Source organism: Molothrus ater, chromosome 14 (genome assembly GCF_012460135.2).
Source record: "Molothrus ater isolate BHLD 08-10-18 breed brown headed cowbird chromosome 14, BPBGC_Mater_1.1, whole genome shotgun sequence".
In the NCBI taxonomy this organism is placed as follows: domain Eukaryota; kingdom Metazoa; phylum Chordata; class Aves; order Passeriformes; family Icteridae; genus Molothrus; species Molothrus ater.
Window position 1 is genome coordinate 11,730,944 of NC_050491.2, and position 24,364 is coordinate 11,755,307.

The 24,364-nt window shown below is 46.6% G+C and overlaps 1 protein-coding gene across 3 annotated transcripts in view; it reads right to left on the reverse strand.

Annotated features, from left to right (window-relative positions):
- Positions 1-24,364, reverse strand: part of DOCK11 (dedicator of cytokinesis 11) — an 82,881-nt gene that overhangs the window by 12,222 nt on the left and 46,295 nt on the right. For 2 of the 3 annotated variants that reach the window (XM_036401956.2, XM_036401957.2), the window contains exons 25-44: positions 23,763-23,832; positions 23,500-23,625; positions 22,855-22,926; positions 22,345-22,491; positions 21,778-21,861; positions 21,220-21,331; positions 17,589-17,767; positions 15,463-15,576; positions 14,853-14,928; positions 14,474-14,577; positions 12,452-12,563; positions 12,265-12,331; positions 11,740-11,787; positions 11,086-11,219; positions 10,347-10,462; positions 8,454-8,591; positions 3,874-4,056; positions 3,133-3,246; positions 1,253-1,468; positions 1,113-1,170 (exon numbers count right to left, since the gene is read on the reverse strand). In XM_036401956.2, the coding sequence (XP_036257849.1) occupies positions 1,113-1,170; positions 1,253-1,468; positions 3,133-3,246; positions 3,874-4,056; positions 8,454-8,591; positions 10,347-10,462; positions 11,086-11,219; positions 11,740-11,787; positions 12,265-12,331; positions 12,452-12,563; positions 14,474-14,577; positions 14,853-14,928; positions 15,463-15,576; positions 17,589-17,767; positions 21,220-21,331; positions 21,778-21,861; positions 22,345-22,491; positions 22,855-22,926; positions 23,500-23,625; positions 23,763-23,832 (2,270 nt within the window). Of the gene's footprint in view, positions 1-1,112; positions 1,171-1,252; positions 1,469-3,132; positions 3,247-3,873; positions 4,057-8,453; positions 8,592-10,346; positions 10,463-11,085; positions 11,220-11,486; positions 11,553-11,739; positions 11,788-12,264; positions 12,332-12,451; positions 12,564-14,473; positions 14,578-14,852; positions 14,929-15,462; positions 15,577-17,588; positions 17,768-21,219; positions 21,332-21,777; positions 21,862-22,344; positions 22,492-22,854; positions 22,927-23,499; positions 23,626-23,762; positions 23,833-24,364 lie in introns of all 3 variants that reach the window. The other variant, XM_054516307.1, reaches the window with a different exon arrangement.

Sequence of the window (24,364 nt, forward strand, 5' to 3'; positions counted from 1 at the left end):
GGAAGAAAAGTAACTCTATCCCTACCCAGCTATTGCTGGAGAGCTGGGTGGTAAGCACACAGAGCTGTACACTCCTAGCAAGGAAGCACAGTTAGGTACCCCAAAACCTTGGGTAGTTCAGCCTTTACTGAATCATTCCAGCCTCTGTATATGCAAAGAGTGCCAGTGACAGAAATAACTCAATGTTCAGACTTAATTTAATATTCTTTTGGACTTGTTCCTCTTCCCTTTTAGGAGTTCTCCTTTACCACTACTTGTGGTAAGCAGCCTTTGTGTACAAATAAAACATTGCGAACTTTCAGTACCCCCCTCTCTGCAGCCATGTGAAATGTGCATATATATCACAAGAACAAGTCCTGATTTTTCCCACTTTGCCAAGACAAAGTACAGAATTTGGAGGGACTCCAATCCCCCTGAGCAGGGCACTGAAGAACTTTCCAGCCAAGGCAGTGTATGTAATCAGCTTTCATGCAGCCTTAACTTTCTGAAATGTTAAGGGTCCACTTCAACAATTACTCCCTTAAATGGAAATGAGAAATGGGGTCAATATATCAACTGCAGAACAGGTAGTTAAAAGAAAACCTGCAATGTCATGTAACTTGAGAACACATAGCTCTGTCCTTCCTTCCTGTTTTGCACTAAGCCACAAAACTCTCCTTTCTTTCTGATTGTTCTTTACATATGTCTATGGTTAGGCTACAGTCTCATTTCTTGACTGAATTTTGACTGCTTTATTCTACAGTTTTGTGTACTTCCTATAGTAATAATTCTGATGATCATATTGAGTCAGTTTTTAACATGGCCTTCCCCAGTGAGCACATTTCCCAATGTAAAATACAAGTGAACATTTAAACCAAGACATGATGTTCTGGTTCTTATTTCACTCAGCACCATCCTAGCATGGCTAAGTGAACAGGCATGAACAACTGTCATTTCTTAAAAACTACTCATCATCTTCTAGCTTTATACACTGCAATAATTTCTTTTTCCTTTTCAGCTTGTTTATAAAATAACAATTTACCAAATTGAGAGAGCCTTGTCTCTAAAAAGATTCTGACACCCCCAAACCCCACCATCATCCTCCTCGTGTCTCCCAAGCAGCAGACACTTACTCTTCCTGTGCAGGAACTCTGCAACGAGGGCTGCTACGTGAACATAACACATGGCTGCCTGCAAAGTACAAAGGGAAATTATCAAAATGCCATCTGTACATCTGTCCTGCTGTGCACCAGTCTCCAATTGCACAAATTACCTCCGAGAAGTCTCCGTTCTTCACGTGTATCTTGGCCATGCTGTCCAGCCACGTCTTCCGGAGCTCGGGGGTGCTTGCGTAAGACTTGGCCAAACTGTACTGGAGATCCACCAACATTTCTGGGTCCTTCTCATGTTCTTTCATTTGAGCAGTGGCCATGAGCACTGTGCGGATTCTCTTTGTCAAATCTTTGACTTCGGAAGGAAAAGCTGTTGCCTGACACAAAACAAACTGAATTAGAAGCTGATACAGAAAATACAGGCTTTGCCAAGGAACAACCCTTTCAGCCAACCAACTTCACTTACCTGAAAACACTGAGAACACAGTAGATAAGGCTAATTAGCTCTTCCTTACTGAGCTCACACTGCACACAGAGTACAGTGTTTCAGCTGCATTCAGAGGCACTTCAGTCATGACATGCACAGGGCCAATCTCTCCAGGCCTGCCCAGGGTGCCAGTCTGGCTGTTCCTGTGCTACAGTGAGGCTGCCACTCTGGCATCCTGAGGAGCTGCTCTGAGAGCAACACACAAGTGCTCCATGCATGCAAATATCTCTGGATGAGACCACGAACCACAGTTCCAGTATTTTTTCATGTCATTCAACATCTGGCTGTTAGGCTCTGATGTGGTCTGTCTTCAATTCCCAAAGCACTGAAGGCATTTGTAAAGCTTCCCACCACAAGAATGTAGTAGAGAAGCATGTGTTCTGATCTGATCCCCTGCTCAGAACTAGGCCAACACTGAGTTAGACCAAGGCTTGTCCAGCCAAGTTTTATAATCTCCTAAAACAGAAAATCCACCTCCTTTCTAGGCCCTGCCCCAGGGCTGCATAGTGCTCTTGGGAAATAATTTTTTCTTAAGCAAAACTGGAATTGCCCTTGCTGCAACTTGCATACACTCCCTCTTGTCCTGCACTCCACATCTCTGAAAAGAGTTGAACTATGTCTCTATAAACTGTCTGCTGTGGAATGAAGCAGGAAGGTTCCCCCTCAGCTCTCTCTCCTCCATGATGAGCCTGGTTTATGCTCCCTCTCCTCAGATTCCTGTAGCCCAGCTGCTGCTGTGGCTGTGCATGGCATTCTCTCCAGTGTTGAAATCTCTCATGTACTCTTGCACTTAAAACAAAAACAAAAACTTGATATAATGATCATCTCATGATGTAAATTACAAGTAAAGTATGGCTCAGTAAAACCCTTACCAACATCTGTGTGCAGAAAAGAATGGAGGTTTTTGCCAGGTATATCCTATCTATAAATATGTTAGACCACAATTCAACACCTAATGGAAATTCCCATTAAGCCTTTAGGTATAGGATAACTGTGGAACTGTAGAAACACTTCCCATTTCCCCTACCCTGCCTTGGCAGCTGCTCTGTGTGAAATGGAGCACGTTGCAATTGCTCAATGGATGGGGTACAAGCCACTAATTCTAGCACAAATATAGGCAATTATTTTCCAAAGAAATACAACCATTAATCTCCACATAAGAGCTCTTTCTTAACATTACGGACACCTAGTTGAATAAAACAAAATCCTGCTAATTATTACCTTCAACAGAAATACCAGACCCTCCCTTGTCATTTCCCTCAAAGCTGGGAGTTCCTGGAAAGCTCTTTGGACAATCTGGCAAGCAGAACATGGCAAAGCACAGTCTGAGCTGCTGAGCTCCCTCCCCTTGGTGTGAGGCCTCAAGTTTGGAGCATGACCTGCCTGAGCAGCTGGTTCTATTGCTGCTGGCACAACACTTGTTTACTGAGCAAATGCAGCCTACTACAAGCCTATAAATCACAGTTCCAGTCATTATTCCAACCCTTAACAGTTTCCTGGAGTCTTTCCCCAGGCTTGCATCAATGGCTGATAGATGTGACATCTCCAACTCACCTTCATGGGCCTGTCGCTGTTTGCAAAGTTGTTAATGATGAGCAAGGAGTCCTGAAATCTGGTCCCACCACTGAGGGCCACATCTGCAATTAACTGGCTCACTGCAATTATTATCTGTGGGACAAGGTAGAGGCTTTATTTAAACAAGCCCTAATAAAAGGGTTTTATTAAGGTCACAGTTAATAAAATGCTGACAGGAAAGCATCACATCTTTTCCACCACGTAAGCAGTGTTTGGAGCTGTGGCTCAGCTCTCACATCCCCCAGAGGACCAAACTGCTTTGCAGAACTAACAATCCAACTATTCTAGTATGAATCCCTGTTTGGACATAAGCTACCTTCTTCTGTGATTCCTTACAACCCAGAGTGTATTCATCTGTCCCCCTAGGTATCTACATTTGCTTCAAAAACTGCCAATGCCAAAAAAACAGCTCCTAGGAAATCCCTTCTCCTGCCTTAAGGGCAGCTGTCCTTTCCACCCCATCCCAGCCAGTCTCTGGCACAGAGATGTGTCTGATACACTAAAACTCAACAGCTTGGAGTACTTGATGGCAATTATTTTACCTAAAGGTGCCTGGACCAGTCACTGGAATTAGGAATTAGGCAAAGCCTGGAAAGCAGGAGGATTTTTGTCCATATGGCAATGGCAGGATCCTCTGCAGGTATAGGTCACAGAGCTCTGTTGCTGTAACTGGTCATTTAATCTGAGGTGTCCTGTCTCTAGATTTCTCCAGCCACTGACCTGAAGATGCGTTCTCAGAAACGTTCTCCTTTTGGTGAACTCAAAATTATTTCTCATCAGGAGGTACAGAAGAGCAGAGGCTTCGTTCCTCGTGGAGGACACCTTGGAAGTGCAACACTTCAGGATCTCATAGCAGAGGGCAGCACACATGTTCACCCTTCCTTTGAAAAATGCTGAGGGAAACTTCACAAGAGACATGCAAATATTAGAAAATACACCACTAAATGGCATAGGGATCAGATGGGCAGGGGCACAGGGCAACAAACTGAGCTCCAGCCTGGACAGCCTCAGCAGAACTTCTGCCAGAATTCTGAGTCTGAAAGTATTTGTGGGAATGAATTTGGGGTCTATTTTTAACCACATTTCCTAGACTGATGGGAACTTTCCTGTCACGTTTCTTGGGGATGTGATTGCTTGTGTCCATCTAATCCCTCCCCTGACAACATCTGGGTTTTTAGCAAATTCTCACCAAACTGGACTGATAGAGTTACATTCTTCCAGAAGCCATAATCACAAGCAGTGGGGCAGAGAGGAGAGATCCCACAGGCATTCCCACCACAAGGTGCTATCTGGAAGATCAGAAAATCCATCAGAGCCCAACCAAGAATCCAACCTCACTGGGAAATGTGACCTGCAATGCTCACACATCTACATCTACATGATCCCCCCAAAACAGCTAAAATCATGGCTGCATGACCTCAGGAATGCAAACAAGAGCATAAAATTCAGTGACCTGCCCTGCCTCCCCAGCCAGGGCCACCCAGGGAGCCGCAGGACCAAGCCAAGCCACAGTGCAGGCTCCCTCAGTCACAGCAGGGCTCAGGAACCTGCAGCAGGGACCAGGGGAATACCCTGGTGGCCTGGCTGTCCTCTCAGCAAACCCCTGAGCACAGCTGTCAGGGCAAGCTCAGCCCTGCCTGGAAAGGGACACCTGCAGCAGACAGGTGGGACACCTGTCCCCATGGACTGCAGCCTCCTGGCGATGCCAGGGTGTGTCTGTCCCTCTGGCTGTGGTCACAGGAGGTGGCTGGCAGGGAGGTGACACCACCCTTGGCTTCCTTCCACCTCGGCACACAGGCTGAGCACAGGGAAGCAGAACAAGGAAGGGCTTTGTGCTGACACGCAGGGACCTGCTGAGGAGGGGAGATGCCAGCACCTCCCGAGGGGGTGGAGGCTGCAGGGGATTGCAGAGCAGCACTCTGCTCCTGCTGCTGCAGCTGGCAACCAGGCCCAGAGAATCTCCTGCCAAAAAGGGGCAACAGAGGCAACCACGATTTTACTTATTCAGATTGTTCAGTTTGTTCCAGACCCCATGGTCCTCATGGGGCATGGTCCATTAGCCACTTTTATCTGCCCCATTAGCCACTTTTACCTGCCCCACAACCTTCTGCCCGTGGGAGGTGACAGTAAATAGAATCAGCCAGAGGCTGCAGCTGTGGCCCTCCACTCCTTGCACTAAGTATGGATGTTCCAGGAAAACTTGTAGGTACCACCATGGCATGCTGGTGACAGAGTCTTAAAACAGGGATCTGGGACCTGTGGCTAGCAAGATACTGGAGCTGCACCAAGAAACCAGAATTAGGGCACAAAACACTTTTTTTTTCACTGCCTCTGGCCAAAAATTATCATCAAAAAACAAAATAGGAGAAAGAAGGAAAGAGGCAAATAAACATTATAATAACACAGGGCCACGCAGGTCATGTGTGCAGCTGGGAAAGGAGCTCCAGGAACTGCTGCCCACTGCAGTGCTGCCCTTCCCCAGAGCCAGACAGGATCATGGGCAGCCCTGGGCTGAGCTGAGGGACAGGGCAGGCACACACAGCACAGCCAGGGCTGGCACCTCTCCCAGGGGACACTGCCAGACTGCAGAGGCTTTCCAGACACTCCAATGCACTGCTAGGGACAAAGCCCTTGCCTGGGAATCTGCTGCCCTGTGCACTCCCCCCACACCAGCTCTGGAGGAAAACCTGTGCCCTTTTCACAGGGAACTGTGTCCCTTTCTGGAGCCAAGCAGAGGCAATGGCTCCTGGTGCCAGGTCCAGGGAAGCAGATCCAGGGGTGAATGGCTGCTGGAGGTCCAGCCAGGTCAGGTGCTGCCTGTGTCTCCCCAGCTGGGCCAGAACTGGGGAGACATGAAACAGCCCCTGTGGGGCTGACTGTGCACTCTGCAGGAGCCCATTTCTGACCCAGCCCCATACCATGGACCAGAGCAGGGCTCGACCCAGCAGCCAGCTCCCAGCAAGGCCTTAAAGGGATGTGAGGGCAGCACAGACATGGAGACAGGCAGAAGGGTGTCTGAGCCTGCCTGTAATGCACACCCCTCCTCTATGCATGTTTTCCTTTATAACCTTTAATTTAAAGACCGTTCCTAAGTATGCATATGTATTTATATATGTATTTATCCATAAGTGATGCCCTGAAAAGACAGATTCAATTCTTAAGAAAACCTAGAGTGTGAAACAAGAACAATCTAGCTTTTGTTGGTTCTTACCAGCCAGTAAAACAGAGAAAGCTTTCTTGCCCAATTCCCAGAACACTCACGTGCAACCAAAACCAAAGATGCAAATAATTACAGAAGATTTTTGTTATTTGCTCTCTTGCAACATTTTTTTAATGTCTTTTGCCTATCAAATAACTGGGTTTAATGTAGAAGAGAAATTATGGGATATAGAATACATCTCAGGAGTTTTTCCCCTCCAGAAACCATTTCCTGTGACCACAAATAAGAGGGGGATTCTTTTCATTGTAATTATAGCTACGGAAGATCCTAAAAATGAAAAATTTTCCATTCTAGCTGTTACAAAGGTGTAACTCCCTTTTGCTTTTCTGGAAGTTACAAAGTAGAGCAGAGCTAGTATTTGAAAACAAACTTGCAGGAAAACATTTCATCCTTGACTTGTCATGCAATGCAGTGACCACCTGCCTTGGCCACCATAGCCACTTCAGGCCTCAGAAGAACACTTGAAAGGACTTAAAAGGAAGTTTGGGACTCATGTGGTTATGGAGTTGGCAAAGAAAACACTTCCTCCTTCTAGATACCATCTGCTGGGCTCATATCTTGCTTTTACAGAAGCCATATATGTCCTGCCATAGGGGAAATGTGAGAAAGCTGAAATCAATAATTTGTGTCTTTAAAGACCCATGATGTGAAATTCAGCGTGGATTTAGACTGGCACAAATCCAAGAAAACAATCCCAGTGCCCCATCCTTGCAGCAGCCAAACATGCAGCCTCCTTGCTGCCACTGATATTTTGGAAAGCAAGTGTGGAAGCCCTGAAGGGCTCCAGGCTTTGAAGGCTGACAGTGAGATCAAATTGAGCAGGTGTGCAGGTCTGGCTTCACATTCAAAAAAAAACCCACAAAAAATATGTCAGGAAGGCAAGGAATGCCTATTATTTGCTATAGGCACAAAACAAATATTTCTGGCTAAACAAACTTTTGGCTAGCAAGGGGGAGAGCAGGGTGTGTGCAGATCTGCAGCAGGATGGATCTCAAGGCTGAGCAGGTCACAGGCAAGCAGAAAAGTCAAAAGAAAGGCAGAGCAATAAACATGCACTGAGCCCTGCAGAAAAACTGAGTGATTCCTGCCCCTGCCAGTTACCAATCTAGCAGGCTCTAAGAAGCCCCATGGAAAAACACCTTGTAGGAGACCACACTGCCTGGAGCAGACAGGGAGTCAGCAAGACCTCTGCATTTCTGTTTAGCACAAGCCAAAATCCAGCCCTATTCTTACACTAACTCTCAGCTTTGCTGTGGGGTTACAGCAAAATGTACAAAGCACAGACTTTTTCCACCATTGAAAAGCAGTTTAGCAGTCTCATTTTAATCAGATTTTGCTCAGCAGCTAGTGCACAAGCTCCTTTGGAAGTTACTCTTTGCTGCTTACCACTCAGACACTCAGACACCATCCCTGCCTGGCTGCAATCTGCCACGTGCATTTTCCTCGTTAATGAAGTGTTGTGCTCAAGGGATTTAAGGTGTTTTAATTAATTTTCGATTTATGATAACTGCACAGCTTGGGAGGAATGGTGTTATCATGTGCATCAGATCTGGAAAGATGTCCTTTTGAGCAGTGGCAGGTTTTGACAAGAACAGAGGGGAAAGTCAGCATCAGTCACTGCTCCTCTGTGGTCAGCTGTGGCTTTGTCTCTGCCTGAGCTCAGGGTATAAAACAGCCTCACTACCTGTCAGGGCTCAGAGAGCACAGAACAAGGTTCAGCACAAACTATCATCTCTCCCAGCAGTGGCTGAGGAGCTGCCTGTCAGTGCATGCATTATTCAAGCAACAGCACTGTCAGCAGCACTGGCAGTTTGGGGCAAAGATTCAAGCACCAGCTCTTGGTCAAACAGACATTTATCCTTGTGACCAAGGCAAGTGTGGGAATTCCTCATGATTTCTCCTTTGCTTACTGATATTCAACAAATAATAAATAACTAGAGAATTTAACCTGGGCTGTTTTTAAATCAGTGAAGCTGTTTTCTAAAACACATCTCCAAAATGTCAGTTTAACAGGAGTTTAACCATAATGGCCTCTCTGCCATACTCAGAAGTTCTCCCACACCCTTGTCATTGTACCTACCTTGCTAATGAAAGCTCTCAGAGAGGCAAACACATGCTTAAGGGCTGCTTCTGACTGCCCATTTTTGAGAAAAGCCAGATGAATATCAAAAACCTTCTTCATAAGTGGATTGTGGCCATCGTTGCTTAAAAGCTGGGTCTGGAAAGCAACAGGAGAATTTACTTAGCAGAAATGTTGTGTCTGAAGCTGGAAATGACAGAGATAATTTTGCATAATTTATCACATTCATTCTTAAGCCAGATAAGCAACAGGGCCTTCAGTAAAAATATAACCAATAAAATGTGACAATCAACAAAAACTTACAGTAGTTAGCAGAGGCTATTTTTGCAGCAGAGAAAAAAAAATGAAAATATTTTATCTCTTTTGAATCACTAATTCCAAAACCTAAGTCAATATTCTCTACAACTGTGACTGGTTGCCTAGTTATTTTAAATAAAACCTGCTGTTATCAATGTAACTATCACCCTGGGAGTTTTTTTCCATTTCTTTTTATTTTTCTTGAAAATTGTTTTGTTTGCAGCCCAAAAGAGAGAGAGGGAAGAAAAAAAAAATAAGACCCATTTTCTGACTGGATAGATTAGTAGCTGTAGTTAGTAATTTCACTTCCTTTGTTTCCTGCAGAATTTTTCCAGTTTGCACCTTGTGGAGACATAGCAAAATGGAATTACTTGGGGGTTATTGATACAGTTTGGTGCCAGACCAGGCGGGCTGTGCAGGACATGACACAAGGATGTGGATCTCCTGTATTGACAGGAAATCAACAGCCCCCATCCCACTGCCAGTCCTCACAGTCCTTGGGCTGGCTCAGATTTTGACACCTTGCACAGACCTTGTGGTAAGTTCAGGATCCAGAGTTTTACACTGAGCTCCTTTCCTGTGGCAGTGGAACAGCACCAGCCCAGCTGCTGCAGCACAGGACCCACTTGTACCTGGTGTGGCCATAAAAGTGAAGACAAAGCCCACTAAAGGGGAAGGGAATCCAGTCTGTCCTGTGGTTTGAAAATCATACTGTTTTGTGGTTCAGCAATATTCCAAAAGAGGCAGCTAAGAAAGTCAAGCAAGTTTTAAATGTTGCATCTAAATGCTTTTGCTGTTACCAAACTTCTAAGGAGTAATTTAACATCTGCACCAGGATGGCTTTTTGGCTCTGCAATGGAAGCAGAGGCTTTGAATACCTTTCTCTTCATCTCCATGTAAAAAGGAAAAGTTCATCGTGCTTGCTCTGAAATCCAGAGCTGCTCTTGTGACACCACACCAGACACGTTGCTACATGCAGGATTCCTCTGACTACACTTCAGGAAGGGAAGGGAATTTCTGGGACAGTATCTTGCTGCCATCCTGGGGTTCTTTTCACCACAAAGGCCTTGGTTTTTGTAGATGGCAATGGCTGCCAAAAGCATGAATCCCAGTATGGAAGAGAAGAACTCATGGTTCTGGTCCTGTCTGCACTGGTAACCACAGCTGGAGAGCCTCAGCCCCAGAGATATTAATGTACAGTGATTCAAAGAAGTCTGGGCCTTGCTTCTAGGTAATTTAGGGTAAAAAAGAGTGACTGTTCTAAAAATGTTGGACATTCATTTCCCTTTTCTCTAGTCCTTCCTTTCTACACGATATACATTTCCTCTTATTCTATTTTTGTAAAAAAACCTGCAGTCATGTATAACATGTATACATGGGATTTGCTCTGGCCTCGCAGCTTTAAAGAAATGGAAAGATTGTGTAGTGGTATAATTACTCTGTGAAACACTGTTTTGGAAAATAAACAAACTGCAAATGATTTGCTTTTGTAAAACCTTCCATATTCTTCCTCTCTAGGAGAACAGATCACCAAAATCCACACATATATAAAAACACAGCAAACTTTTCTACAACATTTTTGATTTCAGTGCTGACCTTGAAACTCTGAGTGAAAAAAGAGATGGTGTCCAGGACTGTCAGGCACACTTCGGTGGCAATATTGCCCTCCAGTAATGCCTGGTGCACAATATCTGCTTCTGAGGTGCCTGCATCTGTAGACAGAGAGAAAATTAGGAGGAAATAGTGTTCAACACTCCAGCTCCCAAAAAATCTAAGTGCTGATATAGATGAGGTTCTCTCCTTGCACTTTCACTGTGTTTGGGAGATGATGCAAGAATAGCAAGATGCTGAATTTGCCAACTCCATTTAGAGAAGCTGCCTCAGCCTGATGCCACACCAGGAAAACAGTACCTGTATTGCCCCTTAATATCTCTGTCTTTAAAGCCAGACAGAGCATGAGGTGTCCCAGCTGTCTCCAGGGAGGGGAGATGGTAAAGTGCTTCAATGGGACAAAGTGCACCCACATGGAGAGGGTGCAGGTCTCTGGGCAGTGCAGTTCTCCTGCTTGTCCTGTTCTCTATCCACCTGCCCACACACTCAGCCAAGGAGCTGAGCCAAGACAGGCAAGAGCAGAAAGCCTCACAAGTCCTAAATCCCAGGGGTGATTTTTAAGGGGCTGGCTTGGATGCCACCCTCACCCACCCAGGAATGCTGCAGGGAGGCCTGGTGACCACTGCAATTCTGTACAATCTGGGTAATCTGTGGAAAGCAAGTGTAAAATGGCCCCATGCAGTTTCCCCCAGGCTGGAGGTGCCTGCCCTGCTGGCACACGTACTGTGGTTGAGGGTGAAGGAGCTCTCCAGGCTGCCCAGGTGCTGCAGCCGTGTCCCGGCCCGGCTGCGCAGCGCCGGCATCGTCTGGGACTTCCTCTCGGCCGCCGTGTGCTTGGCCAGCCAGGCATCCTGCACCCTGCAAGGGGAGCAGAGACAGCCCTTGGGCACCTGCAGCAGCCACACCACTGCAGATCACACAAGGCACCAGGATGGAGACCTCGTCCTGCAACGCACCAGCCTGGGGCAGTCCCAGCGGGCCTGCCCACGCTGTGCCAGTCTTGCTGCTGCAGGAGGCCCTAGGGCTAACAGGAGAGCAGGGATGCTGCCCAGGAAGCAGGGATGCTGCCCAGGAAGCAGGGATGCTGCTCAGGAAGCAGGGATGCAGCTGGGGCTCTTGTCTCACCTGCAGCTGGCTGGGGGGGACACTGCCAACCTGTGCTCGCCTGAGCCTGGGGGTCTCATGCAGGAGCTGGAGGGGAGGGAAGGGGCAGGGAGCTGAGATGAGGGGCCCCTGCTCAGGGCACAGTGCTGAGCAGAGCCCCAGATCCACTGGGGTTTGCCCAGAGTGGGTGTGCACCAGCCCTTCCCACCTCTGCTGGGGCAGGGAGCACGGGCATGATCCCCACAGCCCAGCACCAGATGGAAGGATGCAGTACCTGGCAATATTTCTCTTCCCCACGTATCTGAAGTGAAATAAACACACCCTAGGAAGAAAATGAAATATGTATCTGTTACAGATCTTGCAGATCAGGAACAATCCAGAACATTTAAAACCCACCCTATTTTTGCCTGCAGCCACACTTCTCTCTGCACAAGGGCTTGCATCTGTATTTACAAGTCACTTGACCTCACACTCTTAGTTTCAAAATTCTATGGTACATTCTTGTCTTCTCACCCATCTGTTCTCCCAAATTTGCTGCAAAGTGGAGGCTGTGACAGTGAAGGGGAAGCTGAGCCCACAGGTGGTGGGACACACCCCAAACAGAGCACAGGGCACTGCCACTAAACCATGCTTCCTCAATTTACACTTTCTTCTCCTCAGAGGGAGGAGGAGCATGTCATTCCAACCTGGCCAGACACCCCCAGTGCTGCACAGGACAGCATGGGCACTGTGCTCTCCTCCTCAGCCATTCTGACCACACCAAGGTGCAGGGTTTGAACAGCAGCCTCGTGATACTCACTCCAGAAGCATGAGGACATTGATCAGCTCCTGGGGGGAGAATTTGTTCCAGTAAGCTAAAAGAGTATCTGAAAGAAAATGAAGAACAGTGCACTGAGATTTTAAAAATCTCAAAGGGGGGACCTTACAGACCAAAACCGACGGTCCTTTGTCTTTCTAGCTGCCCCTAGTGAGCAGGAGGCACCAACCTTCAGAGATCATCTTCACAATGTACAGGTAACACATGAGAAGTGTCCGGATCTCGAACTGGTCCAGCCGGCCGCAGTGGGACACGCTGCTCCTCATGGAGCTCCTGCGGATCTGCTGGGACACAGCTGTGACACAGAGGGCTCCTGGCTCTGCGCAGGACTGTGCAGCGTGGGCACAGCAAACCTGGCACACACCAGCTGTGCTGGCATCCCCCCTGCCCCCACATGGGCACCCCACAGCACCGTGCCTTGGAAACAGCTCATCCAGTGATGAGCAGCCAGGGAATCCTGGGCACATCACCAAACACCCAAACACTTCTCTGCTCAGAGAAAAAATGTCTGGGCAGTGAATGACAGTTATCTAGCAGCCTGCTTTCATTTTCCTGCTCTCTGCAGCCGCTAAGCTCCTGGACATTTTTAAAGCCGGTTCCCGTAAACAAAAATTCACTGGCTGCCACCATTTAAAGCAAAAGTCTGACTTTGTGTTAAAGACATACACTTCAAAACAAAATATCAGTTATTAAAAAAGGAGGACGTTTCATCTTAAGAAGTTTCTCCTCCTCTTGATTTTTGGAAGTGTTTCAATTTTCCTCCTACTAAGTGACTCAGGCAAAATACGTGAAATCCTGCTGATGAGTCAATTACATGGGGAAGGCTTGGGCATTGTGTGATGGGAAGCATGACTTCTAAAGTTACAGCAATTTTATTTTGCATTCTCTGAGCTTGCCTGAGCTGTATCCTTTGATAAATGGATACAATGAAGCCCTAGGCTTCTCCTAAAGCTTTGCCTCTCATGTTTGGAGAGGGATCCACAGATCTTATGTGCTGTTTATTCTGGGATAAGCTGTGGATGTAAGTCATAATAAAGCAGAAATAAACAATCATGTTAGAGTTGGAAACATGGTGCTATGGCCAGAGATTTGCTATTGACCATGCCAAACTATCGAGTCAGCACAGAATTCACTCCAGGGGAGGGGGCAATGAGCAGAGTCAGCCCCTGCACTGCTGAAGCTGTGCTCCTCCATGGGCATTGCTTTCACATGGTTCTGTGCATATTGCATTCCCCAACAGAAAGATTTGCTTTCAACAACTCTGAAAAACGTTCAAGCACATTCAAGAGGAGGATGTCTGGCCATGGGGGAAGAGCTGAGCTGGAAGCCACAGCACCTCCTGCAAACCCCATCAGCAGGCCTGGAGCTCAGGGCTTTGCTGGACAGTCAAGTGCTCGTGGTACTGAGTCCTGGAGCTCTGTGATTTATGGAGGAGAGCTGGCAAGGCCTCACCTCTTCTAAGCACGTCAGGACACAGCCATGAGCCCAGATAATCTTTGCCTTGCTTGTTACAAGGGCCAAAGTTTTTGAAGATGTATCAATGACTCACACCAACCCAAGATATCTGGGGTTGAGGAAAGTGCCTTGAGGAAAACCAGAGGTTGGTTTGCACAAATACCTGATTTTCATTTGTGCAATCTGCCAACAAAAAGAGTACAGAATACCCCCCTCTCTGAACAGTGGGGTCAGAGGTCTTTGTGGCATGACCACAGTCACTTTCTACAAGTTTGGGCCTGTGGTTACTCACCTGGGCTGGTTTTCCTGCAAACACTTTATCTTTAATCAGTGGTCACTGGCAATCTCACACCATGGTGCTTTGCTTCTCAGATATCTGGAAACCAATTCCCAGCACCAGGTACCGGGGTGCAGCCAGGCTCAGAGCCACCCACACACAGGGAGCACATCTGAGTATGGACAGATGCACCACAGGAGCAGAGATTTTCCACACAGATTTTGCCTTTCATCTTCAACAAGCAATTTGTCAGCCATTCTATTTTTGGCTCAGCGATGTTTGAAGAAGGAAAGCATACCAGACTTGTGACTCTGACCTTTGTTAAACATCAATCTGTTTGTTTCCAGAGATATCTAGAAGCTGGCTTTGGAGAGTGTTACCACGGGAACTCCTTTTCCCTCCCCCTTATCTCACACAGCCTGCAGGCTCTGCTGCTCTGCCCAGCCCCTGGTACATTACATTTTCACTCTGATCCGGGGAACTGGTTGCTCCCTCTGAGTTCAGGGATCCTTTTGAGTCCTCTCTCTTTATTGAATGGCCATTTGGAAGGGCTGCTCCACAGGCTGAAAAAAAACCCAGACCCCACAGTTAAACCCTTTGCACTTGTCAGCACAGCATAGATGGGGCTTGCCAAAACCCTGTGTCAAAAGCTGATAAAGGAAAAATCTGGAAAGGACAGTTAGGGTGACACCACATCTGGGGAAAACTATGCAGAGTCTGTGAGGTCTTTTAGAAGATGACTGTTTCAGGTTCTGGGTAATGGGTTTTGGGTGCTTCAGGCTGGTAACAGCTGTGTTAAAATAAATGGGAAATTAAGAATTTAGAAAAATTAATTTACCTGTATCTTTGTCTGCAATCAGGCTGGATCTGCTTGAGGGGGATGGAAAACTGCATATGAATTCATCCCTGGATGCCTGTAAAGCAATATAAGGTTTTGTGACCAACCAAAGATAACACCTATTCTCTTACAGAAGGGAACAGGGCAATACAAAATGGCAGATTAGAGTAGGTTTTAAAAACAACACAGATGAAAACAAAAATTTCCTTACTTGTATAACAAGGAAACAAAGGGTTTGGGGAGGAGTACAAAGAATAGCAGAACATATTAAATAAGTCATGGAAGTGTTTTCCTTTTTGTTTTTCATAATTGAGTTTTTCATAATTTGAGTTTTTCTCAGTTGTTTTTCATAATTTGAGTTTTTCTCAGATGCCCTATTTGTTACTCTTTTGGCCCAGCAAGGAAGAAAGCCTAGTCTGCAAGGCCAAGGCCACTTGGGAGCCACAAACACAACTCCCTGGGAAGACAGGCAACTCCCCAGAACAGCTGCTGGAGTCCCAGGCCAAGTCCTGCTCAAGCTCGTTGCTCTCGGAGGGACTCAGCTCCCCTCCAGCACTGCACAACCTGTCCAAAGACATGTCAGATGTGGAGGCACCCCAGCTTTACTCACAGGGCTGGAGGCAGGGCAGGAGGTCAGGGCCTCGGGGCCGGCCACGCGCTGCAGGTTCTCCAGGAGCACCCCGAACAGCGGCAGGTACAGCTGGGCAATTTTTGCCTGCTGGTTCTGAAAGCAGGCACAGAGAAAAATCTCAGTAAGAGTCCAGGTTCCCAATGGAGTGAAAAAAGAGGAACTCTTGTGTTGTGTTTGCTGGAGCTCCCGTGGCAGGAAGGAATGATGAATCTGCCTCCATGTTCTCAGAAGGCTAATTTATTATTTGAAGATTTTATATTAAAGGATACTAAACTATACTATACTAAAGAATACAGAAAGGATACTTACAGAAGGCTAAAAAGATAATAATGAAAATAATGACTCTCCAGAGTCCTGACACAGCTTGGCCCTCATTGGCCAAAGAGTCAAAACAATTCACAGCAGAATCCAATGAAACAATCACCTGTGGGTAAACAATCTCCAAACACATTCCACATGAGCACAACAGAGGAGAAGCAAATGAGATAAGAATTGTTTCCCTTTTTCTCTGAGGCTTCTCAGCTTCCCAGGAGAAAAATCCTGGGCGAAGGGATTTTTTCAGAGAATGTGAATGTGACACTCTTGAGCCAAAACACATACATACATATATATATATATATATATATATATATATCTGTATTTACACACTGTATGTGGTGTTCAAGAATGTGAGCTGGTTTGGCTTCTCACCTCCACTTCTGGAGCTGCCAGAGAGGTATCACCCTTCTAGCAACAAGCTTGGGGCACTCGGGGGTTTTGGAGGCTAGATAACATTCCCAGTCACACAGGATGTGTGAAAAACTAAGTCCTGGATTTCCTAACTCTTTAACTGGCACTTGACTTGCATAGTTTGATTTTTAAATGCAACACCCAGGAGTAATGTAACAGGAATATTTGCTCCATGCCTGGTGCTGGCTACTGCCTCCAGTCAGAAATTCTCCATAGCAAATGCTTCTACTAAAAACAGTTTGTAGGAACAGATTAATTTGGATTAAGTGGTACAGATCAAAATGATTGGGTTGACATTTTCTAAATGGAGGATTCTTTTACATTCAATTCTTTTTGTTAAACATACATTATCCTGGATTTGGCTGAAAGGTTAAAAAAATAAATTTAAGGCTTGCAAATTGAGTAGAACCTTTTAAATAATAAAGAAATTCACATATACAACACATACACCAATATCCCATGGGACAGCAGCAAGACAGGGGAGTTTCTGAGCAGTCAGGGCAGTGCTGCACACTGAGGGAGCAAACAGCTCCTGAGCTAGTCATGGATCCTCACTGCAGAGCAAAGCAAGCCCAGCTCCAGCTCAGGCCTTAAAGGGGCAGAGAAGAGGGGAAAGAGGAGCTGGCTCTGGGCCCATGAGAGCCCCTGGCACATCTGGGACACTCTCCCACCCTTGATGAGAGGAAGCCATCCATGTTCCTGGATAACACCAAGAATGCAGCACACTAGGAGCAATGTGAGGACCAACACTCCAAACAGAGAGATGTTTTCAGGCTAGAGCAAGGGCAGGCAGTGTCTGCACAGATAGATGGGCACTTGGAGGGCATAAGGGTCAGCAGGGAGCAGCACCAAGGTAAAACAAACCCATTTCCAGCCTCTTTCAGCATCATCACGTGCTGAGCCTCTGACCAAAGAAAACTGAGACCCACCCAGAGGAAATCCAGCACCTCATGAGAATCAAGAACCTCTCCTCTGAGTCACTAATCAGTAAAACATGCAGCTGACTTGTAACAGAGATCAACTCTGTTTCCTGATTATAGCATATTAATACAGGACATGAATTTAGGCCCAAGACCAGAACATCACTAATGTCCTAATTTTGTTAAACAACTCTTGGCTAATGACTCTTTCAAGTTCCTTAATGGTTAAGGGATAATAACCTAAATACTCAGCATGAGTAAGAGGGCTGCAGTTTTATTTCCTAGATGGTTTCTGAGCTATTACTGTTGTTCCATAACTGTCACTTATTTACAATGGTTCCCTAAAAAACAATTATAATACCTTTGGTGCACCCTGCAATATCTAAAACTCTGGTATGTGATTTTTTCATAAAATCCAACAACAATAAGTTAAAAAGCCAACAAAACAGGCCTGACCTTGTGCTGGTATCTGTTGTCAAAGGCATGCTTGATCAGGAGGTTTTTTAAGACTGAGATGGCCGTGTATCTGATATCATAATTGTCCTGCAAGGCAACAGAGGCTTCTCTAAGAAGCATCCCCACGAGGAAGTGATGCCTGCAATACTCATCAGTTAAACTGTACTCAAGATTTGTATCTGAAAGAAACAACAAGGCAATGGTTAAGGGAAATGTTCCAAGAGTCTGTTCAGAGCAAGACATAACAGTCATGTAAGCCACAGAGTCCTCTAACAGTGTTCACCACTCTCCTACAGTGCACCGATCTCTGAATAAAGCTGAACTGACCATACAGAGTTCTCCAGCAGTGAACTAAGTCATATCAAAGACCTCTGTGCCTTCCAGTTCAGGCTGTTCATTAATTTCAGCCCTCACTGTTTCAGCAGCACCTCAAGGAAGGATTTCTGTAATGTGATGCTCTGCAAAGCTTCTCTCTCCACAAGTAATTTGTAAGTCAGAGATGGCTGAAATGGGGAAAGGCAGCACAATTTACTGCCTGGGGATGCTCTGCTCCTGACTGGGGGCTGTCCTGTGAATCCCCAAGCACCCAGGCAGCAGGGATACCAACCTCACCAAGCAGCTGTGAGGGTGGCAATGGGCAGTGCAAATGGGTTCACCTGGCACCCAGCCCTAGCAGTGCTGCTCTGCAGCTCACCCCACATCCTCCAGCAATCTGTGCTCCTTCTCTCAAGGTCAGAGAGCAGAGCAATGGCATGCAGTGCTGCTGGGATGTGAGATGCCAGTGAGGGCACGGTGCCAAGGGACCAGTCTGCACCCCAGTCAGCACAGCTGGGCAGCTGCATGGCCAGGGAGCCAGGCTGGGGCTCCAGGCTGCTGCTTGGGGAAGCAGATCCTGAACACAGCTCCTCAGATCCTGAACACAGCTCCTCAGATCCTGAACACAGCTCCTCAGAGGCTTCACTGACTGCCAAGAGAAAGCCAGCTCAGTACTTCATCCCCTTGCTTTACTTAACCTGTGCCCTGCACCTCACACAGATTCAGGCAGATTCTGTGATCAAAGCAGAGGCTGCCACCAGGATAAGGCATCACTGCTGCTGAGGAGCCTGGACAGGGCAGCAGGGAAGTGACAGACACTGTGACAGACACACTGACTGTGGTGCAGGCTGCATGTGCACTGGGGCTGCTATGACAGCCTTGTCCTGACACCATTACCTCTGCCAGGCCATTCACCAAATTAGAACCACCACAGGGACTTCCCCCAAAAGTACAAATGCCATATGCTCAGCTCAGAGTTGTTTTTTTTTTCCCAAAACCCCACACATATGAAAGTTCTTCTGTGGTAAGGCAGGGTGCATTCAGTTTTGAAAATCCCAGCCAAAGGGTTCCAACAGCTCTGGGGCTGCAAAAGATATTTTTAAACTCATTGATTCAAAAGTAGCATTTACTGGATTGTGAAACTTTGATTCAGAGGAAAGAAAAAGCAATCTGGAACATTACCTAGCTTTCACTGTTAGTCATGTTAGCAAATGCCTAATTGTCTCACATCATGGTTATTACATTAGTTGGATGTAAGCTAACTGATTGGAAAGTACATACTTAATTCAGCTTTAGAGGAGTTGACCATTCCAGCTGGACCTATCTACTGAAGTGAACCATTCCACAGCAAATGAAAAATATTCTAATTGTGTGTAGAATTTTAAAAGGGTCAAATGAAAAGACAGCAAAAATAAAGAGGAACAAGTAATGCTCTAAATCTTGGAAACACAGGACAGTATGTCATGTTTTAATATTATTTGTGAGGCCTTTGCTTAACTTCCAGCTTCTGTCAATCCCTTGGATTCTTTCCCATCACAACATTTCAAAACTAATTGGGTGCTCTGGCCATGAGGCCGAGCTTGGGGCTTGCTCTGGCTGATGTCCCCACGTGAGGCAGCAGGGACAGACCAACAACCAGCCCTGCACTGGCTGGGAGGTTTCAGAGCTGCTGTTCCAAGATGCAACACTCCAACCCAACAGGATGTGGCTGCAGGGCTGTGCTCTGCCAGCCTGCCCATCTGCACTGGCTGAAGCTGCAGAAACTCTCTCTGTCCACCTCCCTGAGGGCTATTCCTTCTTCTCCTAGAGACAGAGCAGCAGGGGTTTGGGCATCCCCTCCCTGCACCCACACAGGCTGGTGAAGAGGTCAGACACACCAGCAGGGTCTCTCTGAGCCCTGTAACCACAGGTCTGTCCATAAAGGCAGCCAGGTCTGCAGTGAAGGTGCATCCCCACATGGCTCTGCCATGGCAGGCAGGGCTCAGGCACCTCTGCTACCTCAGCATGGGCTGCTCTGCTGCCAAGGGCTCTATGGGAACCTCAGCTGGTAGGTCCAGTCACAATAAAACACAGCAGAAAAGAGGAGCTGCCCTTACAGCTCTTCAATTTAACCATCACAAAGGCAGAGGTGAATGTTAACCAAGAAAGAGCATCCTTATGTTACCATGCCCCTAACAAGCATCAGGGAGGCACTGTGGATGTGTTTTTCTTGGCTGTTTCTAGCAATACTCTTTGTTAAACAATGCCAGGCAAGTAGCCAAACTGAAGAGATTAGCAGCTGGTCCAGAAAGCTCTGAGGGGTCAGATATTTACCAAAATAAGGGATATTTCATTTATTTCTGCTTCTGCTACCTGTTTGTGTGTGGAACCACTTTGGGACTTGTATGGCTTCACCGTGAGGCACAGCCAAACATCCCCTTTCCTCCACTAGAACACATCACACAACCATAAATCCACAGGGCTTTTACATGGGGAATCCCAATCCTCACCCTCCTCTCCAGTACTTACACTGGCCAGGCAGGTGGCACCCAAACCTGGCAATCCTCACTGCAGTTGTGTAGCACAGATGAGCCACGAGAGGGAATGAGGCTCTGTGTGCAGCACTCCTGGGGCTGCCAGCAGTGCCAGAGCTCCAGCCACAGCACCTGCACAGAGCCTCAGCTCAGCCCCCTGTGAGCCCCTTCCAGCCCTGCTGAGCAGCTTCAGGCAGAGAGAACAGGGTGTGCCAGTGACAGCAGAGTGGGGGTGTGGGGGTGCCACAGCACAAACACCCTTGGTGTGCACAAAGGACAGGCTCCAGCTCTGCTGGCTGCCCTCAGGTGTGGAACAAGCTCCAGCACACTGGGCACTGCTGTGCCTTGTTCAGTGTGAAAGCAGAAGGTGACCTGATCCCCTTCTGGGGGCCACAGGGAGAGCTGGCAGCAGGGCAGTGAGTTCCAGCTGTTCTCCTGCACCCCCATTCCCTACAGGACCCCCCACTTCTCAGGGGAGGCTGATACCCCCGAGAACAAAGGATTGCATTGCCATAAATTTGCCTAAATTGCAGTAAATTTTTCTACTTACTGAAACACAGGCAGTTGTCTTCCAGATATTGCTGGTCCCAAATAAACTTAAATATAGGAAATACCAAAAAGACCGACTGCATATGATTCTGGAACAAAATTATACAAACCTGACAGAAAAACATCTTGTCCTGAGGTTAATGTCCTAACCAGGACATACATTTTCTTGACACCAAACCAAAGTTCATCTAGTCAGAAGCCATCAGGACTAATAAATTATAGCTCTTTAGCCAATCTCTTAAGAAAGAACATACCTTGAACTCTTTGCAGCTTGGGTTTGGCAAATGTCATTGGTAAGTTCAGAGGAATGTAGTGCTCGTGATTGCAAATAGTTTGAAGAAATTCAAACTTGTATTCAACCAGCAGCTGAGATAGAAAAAGACAAACACAAACAATGTTTTTAGTTTGGCCCATTTTCTTCCAGTTCAATGCACTTGTTACACAAGGGTTGAAGAATCTAATAAATCTATCTATGCTTTCTAATAAACAGCATCTGGTGAAACTCACAAATAATTGGCAAATTCTTGTGTTGTTCTGTTAAGTGTCAATGCATACAGATGTCACTTGGGACTCTTGTCTTTTTCATCCAGGCTATTAATGACTCCTTCTTGTCATTCTGACTCTTTACATTACTTTAAAGAACATCTGGCTACAGGCTCTTAGCCCAGACAAAGAGGACTCTGCCTCTAAAAGACTCTGCAGGAACAGAGTCTAAAAGACCTCCAAGAGTTGTACAAAATAATCACTACAAAGCTTTGACTGATGTAGATATGTAGAGCAGCAAACCACTTTTCAAGAGACCTACTGCTTACCTTAGGGTCTTTTGGGCTGAATCCAGAAATGTAATCATTTATCAAGTTAAAAACAAATCCTCTGTCCATAAAGGTCAAACAACGCTGGGGAAAAATTAGCAACATGTGACCAACCATAAAAGCAATTAATTAAAAATAAAAGCAATTATTAAAAATATTAAAAATAAAAGCAATTATCCTAAATCCCCTCCATACTACTGTCCTGCCAGCAGCCAGATTTCATCTTCTGGCTTGCTGCTGACTTTCCAATACATGATCCTGTTTCTGTGAAATAATTTGGACAACTTTACCTAAGTTTCCAGTGGACAATAGAAATATTTAAAATGAGAGTATATATGTTTCAGGTTCCAAACAGTTGCTAGGAATGCCTGAAAACACTCAGTAACATACAGAGTTACTGTCTCTTTGGAAAGGGAAAGGTTTCTTTTCTAGGATAGCTTATCCCCTTGAGAGTTTTTACAACTGAAAAAAACCAAAGGCAAGATAAATGAAAACCACATTTGTTTGCTTGCTCCATATTTCTCATTATCAATCTATCAAATTCTGGGAGAAGAAAGAAATGCTGACCTTCATGAAGTTAGCCAGGCTGAAGTTGACATTCCTGGACTCTTCAGGGATCTCGTTGTAGCGGATGGTGACGTGGGGGATGATGGCCAGCAGCAGCGAGTGCAGGGCGTGCTGGTAGGACTCAGGGAACCTCTGCCCTCTGGGCAGCTGAAAGCAGAGCACAGCCCAGCTCAGTGCTGCAGCTGAGCTGGGACTGCTGAGCTCAGGCACGAGCTCTTTAGCCTTTGTTTTTGCTGCTTCCTAATGAAACAGTGATCAAAGAGAGTATTGGCTGCAACTGCAGCAGGTAGTGACAGAAAAGAGGCTGCACAAGCCATAAGGACTGCTGGAATTTCTAAATTACAACTGAGAGTGAAAGGGTGGAAAAGGGAAAAGTGAAGTGAAAAAGAAAGTGAAGCTATTCAGCTTGGCAGGCTTTTTTTTTTTTAATAGTCACATAGCTTTTCAGAAAAGCTTTTCGAGGAGTTTATGACAGTTCTGTAATGCAACATTGACCAAATTTTTATTTACCTTGATTTTGTTTTCCTCCAGTAAGTACATTGCCATGGACTTTGCCAGTGCTTCAAAGAAAAACCACGAGTACTAGAATGAACAAAGAATACTATTACTTTTCTCAGCAGGATTGAACATGACTGATACTCCCCAACTATGTGGGGAAGCACCTGTGTGGGAGGGAAAGCTCACATCCAAGTGGCTTTTTGTAAGCACAGCTGTGCTTGCACAGTTGGCTGGGAATAGATGCCTTTGCTACCCAGAGCTGTCCTGCCAGTCTTAGGGTGGGAATAGATTTAGCCCCTCTGCACCCCAATGCCAAGAACCAGCAGAGCTTGGGGTGCAAGCCCTGCAAAGGCCCAGAGAGGCAGAAACTCAGTTTGCCTCCCATGAGTTACCCTTCAGGTGTGGCTTGGGGAAAATAGATAAAACTGGCAAAATGAACAGCCTTTTGCTGTCTCCTGCCATGGGTCTAAACAGAGATTCCCTGCAAGAATTCATCTCTGTTTTAAGGGGAGAACCTCAAGGATGTGATGCAAGGAGTTTGTTTGTATGCAAGGTTTGCCCTGCAGTGGGTTTAGATGGGGGTAAGTGTTGGCCTTTACACCAGACCCCCTTTTCTTTCCCTCTACCCTTGGCAGCCAACTACTGCCAATACTTCACCTTGAGGAGCTTATTGATGGCCAGAAAATCTGCTGACTGCTTCAAGATGGTGGCCATGGAAAGCACCAGGATCTCGTGGGTCATCTTGGCCTGCTTGGCACTGGGTTTCTCGGCTCGGAACACGTACTGGGGCAAAAGAGCAGGGTCAGGGTGAGCTGTCCCCACAGGGCAGGGAGCCTCGAGGGGCAGCATGTCACCACTGATGGGGTAAGAGAGCAGGGTGAGGTGGGCTGTCCCCACAGGGGCAGCGTGTCACCACTGACCTTCAGGAAGGAGCGCAGGTAGTGCTCCAGCCCTTCCTCATGGCACTTGGACACAATGTGCAGAAGAACCCTGGGGAGAAACGTGGTTTGTATTCAGCAGCCACACAAGGGCAAGTTCCTCTAGCTCACAAAAGCAGACACACACACACACACCTGTCCCACCTGCCCAGCCCCAAAAGCCTCATGAGGCCACTGGCACGGCCTGATTGGCAGAGTGACAGCTCTTGCAGGCCAGCACCCCCACACACAGCTCCTGTGCCAACCTTGCACAAAGCACTCAGATGAGGTGCCCAAAGCCTCTTCTCCACTTTTGTGCTGGCCCAGGAATTGCCCAGACAAGCTGACTTTTAGCACTCCTTGCACAAAGAGGTGAGACAGAACATTTTCCATCCTTGTTGTTCTCTGATACTTCCTTGCATCCCTGGGATTTATTAATTCTGGAAACCTCTTTTTTTTTTTATCATTTATTTACATCATGTGCTCCTTGCTACATGCAGTGGATTATTTTGGGCTGTTGCCTTGCAGTGTGGGAAGGTCAAGCAGATGCTGGAGAGCATGCCAGCCCTCTGGACTCACTCCCAGGCGGCTGATCAAGGCCTGCT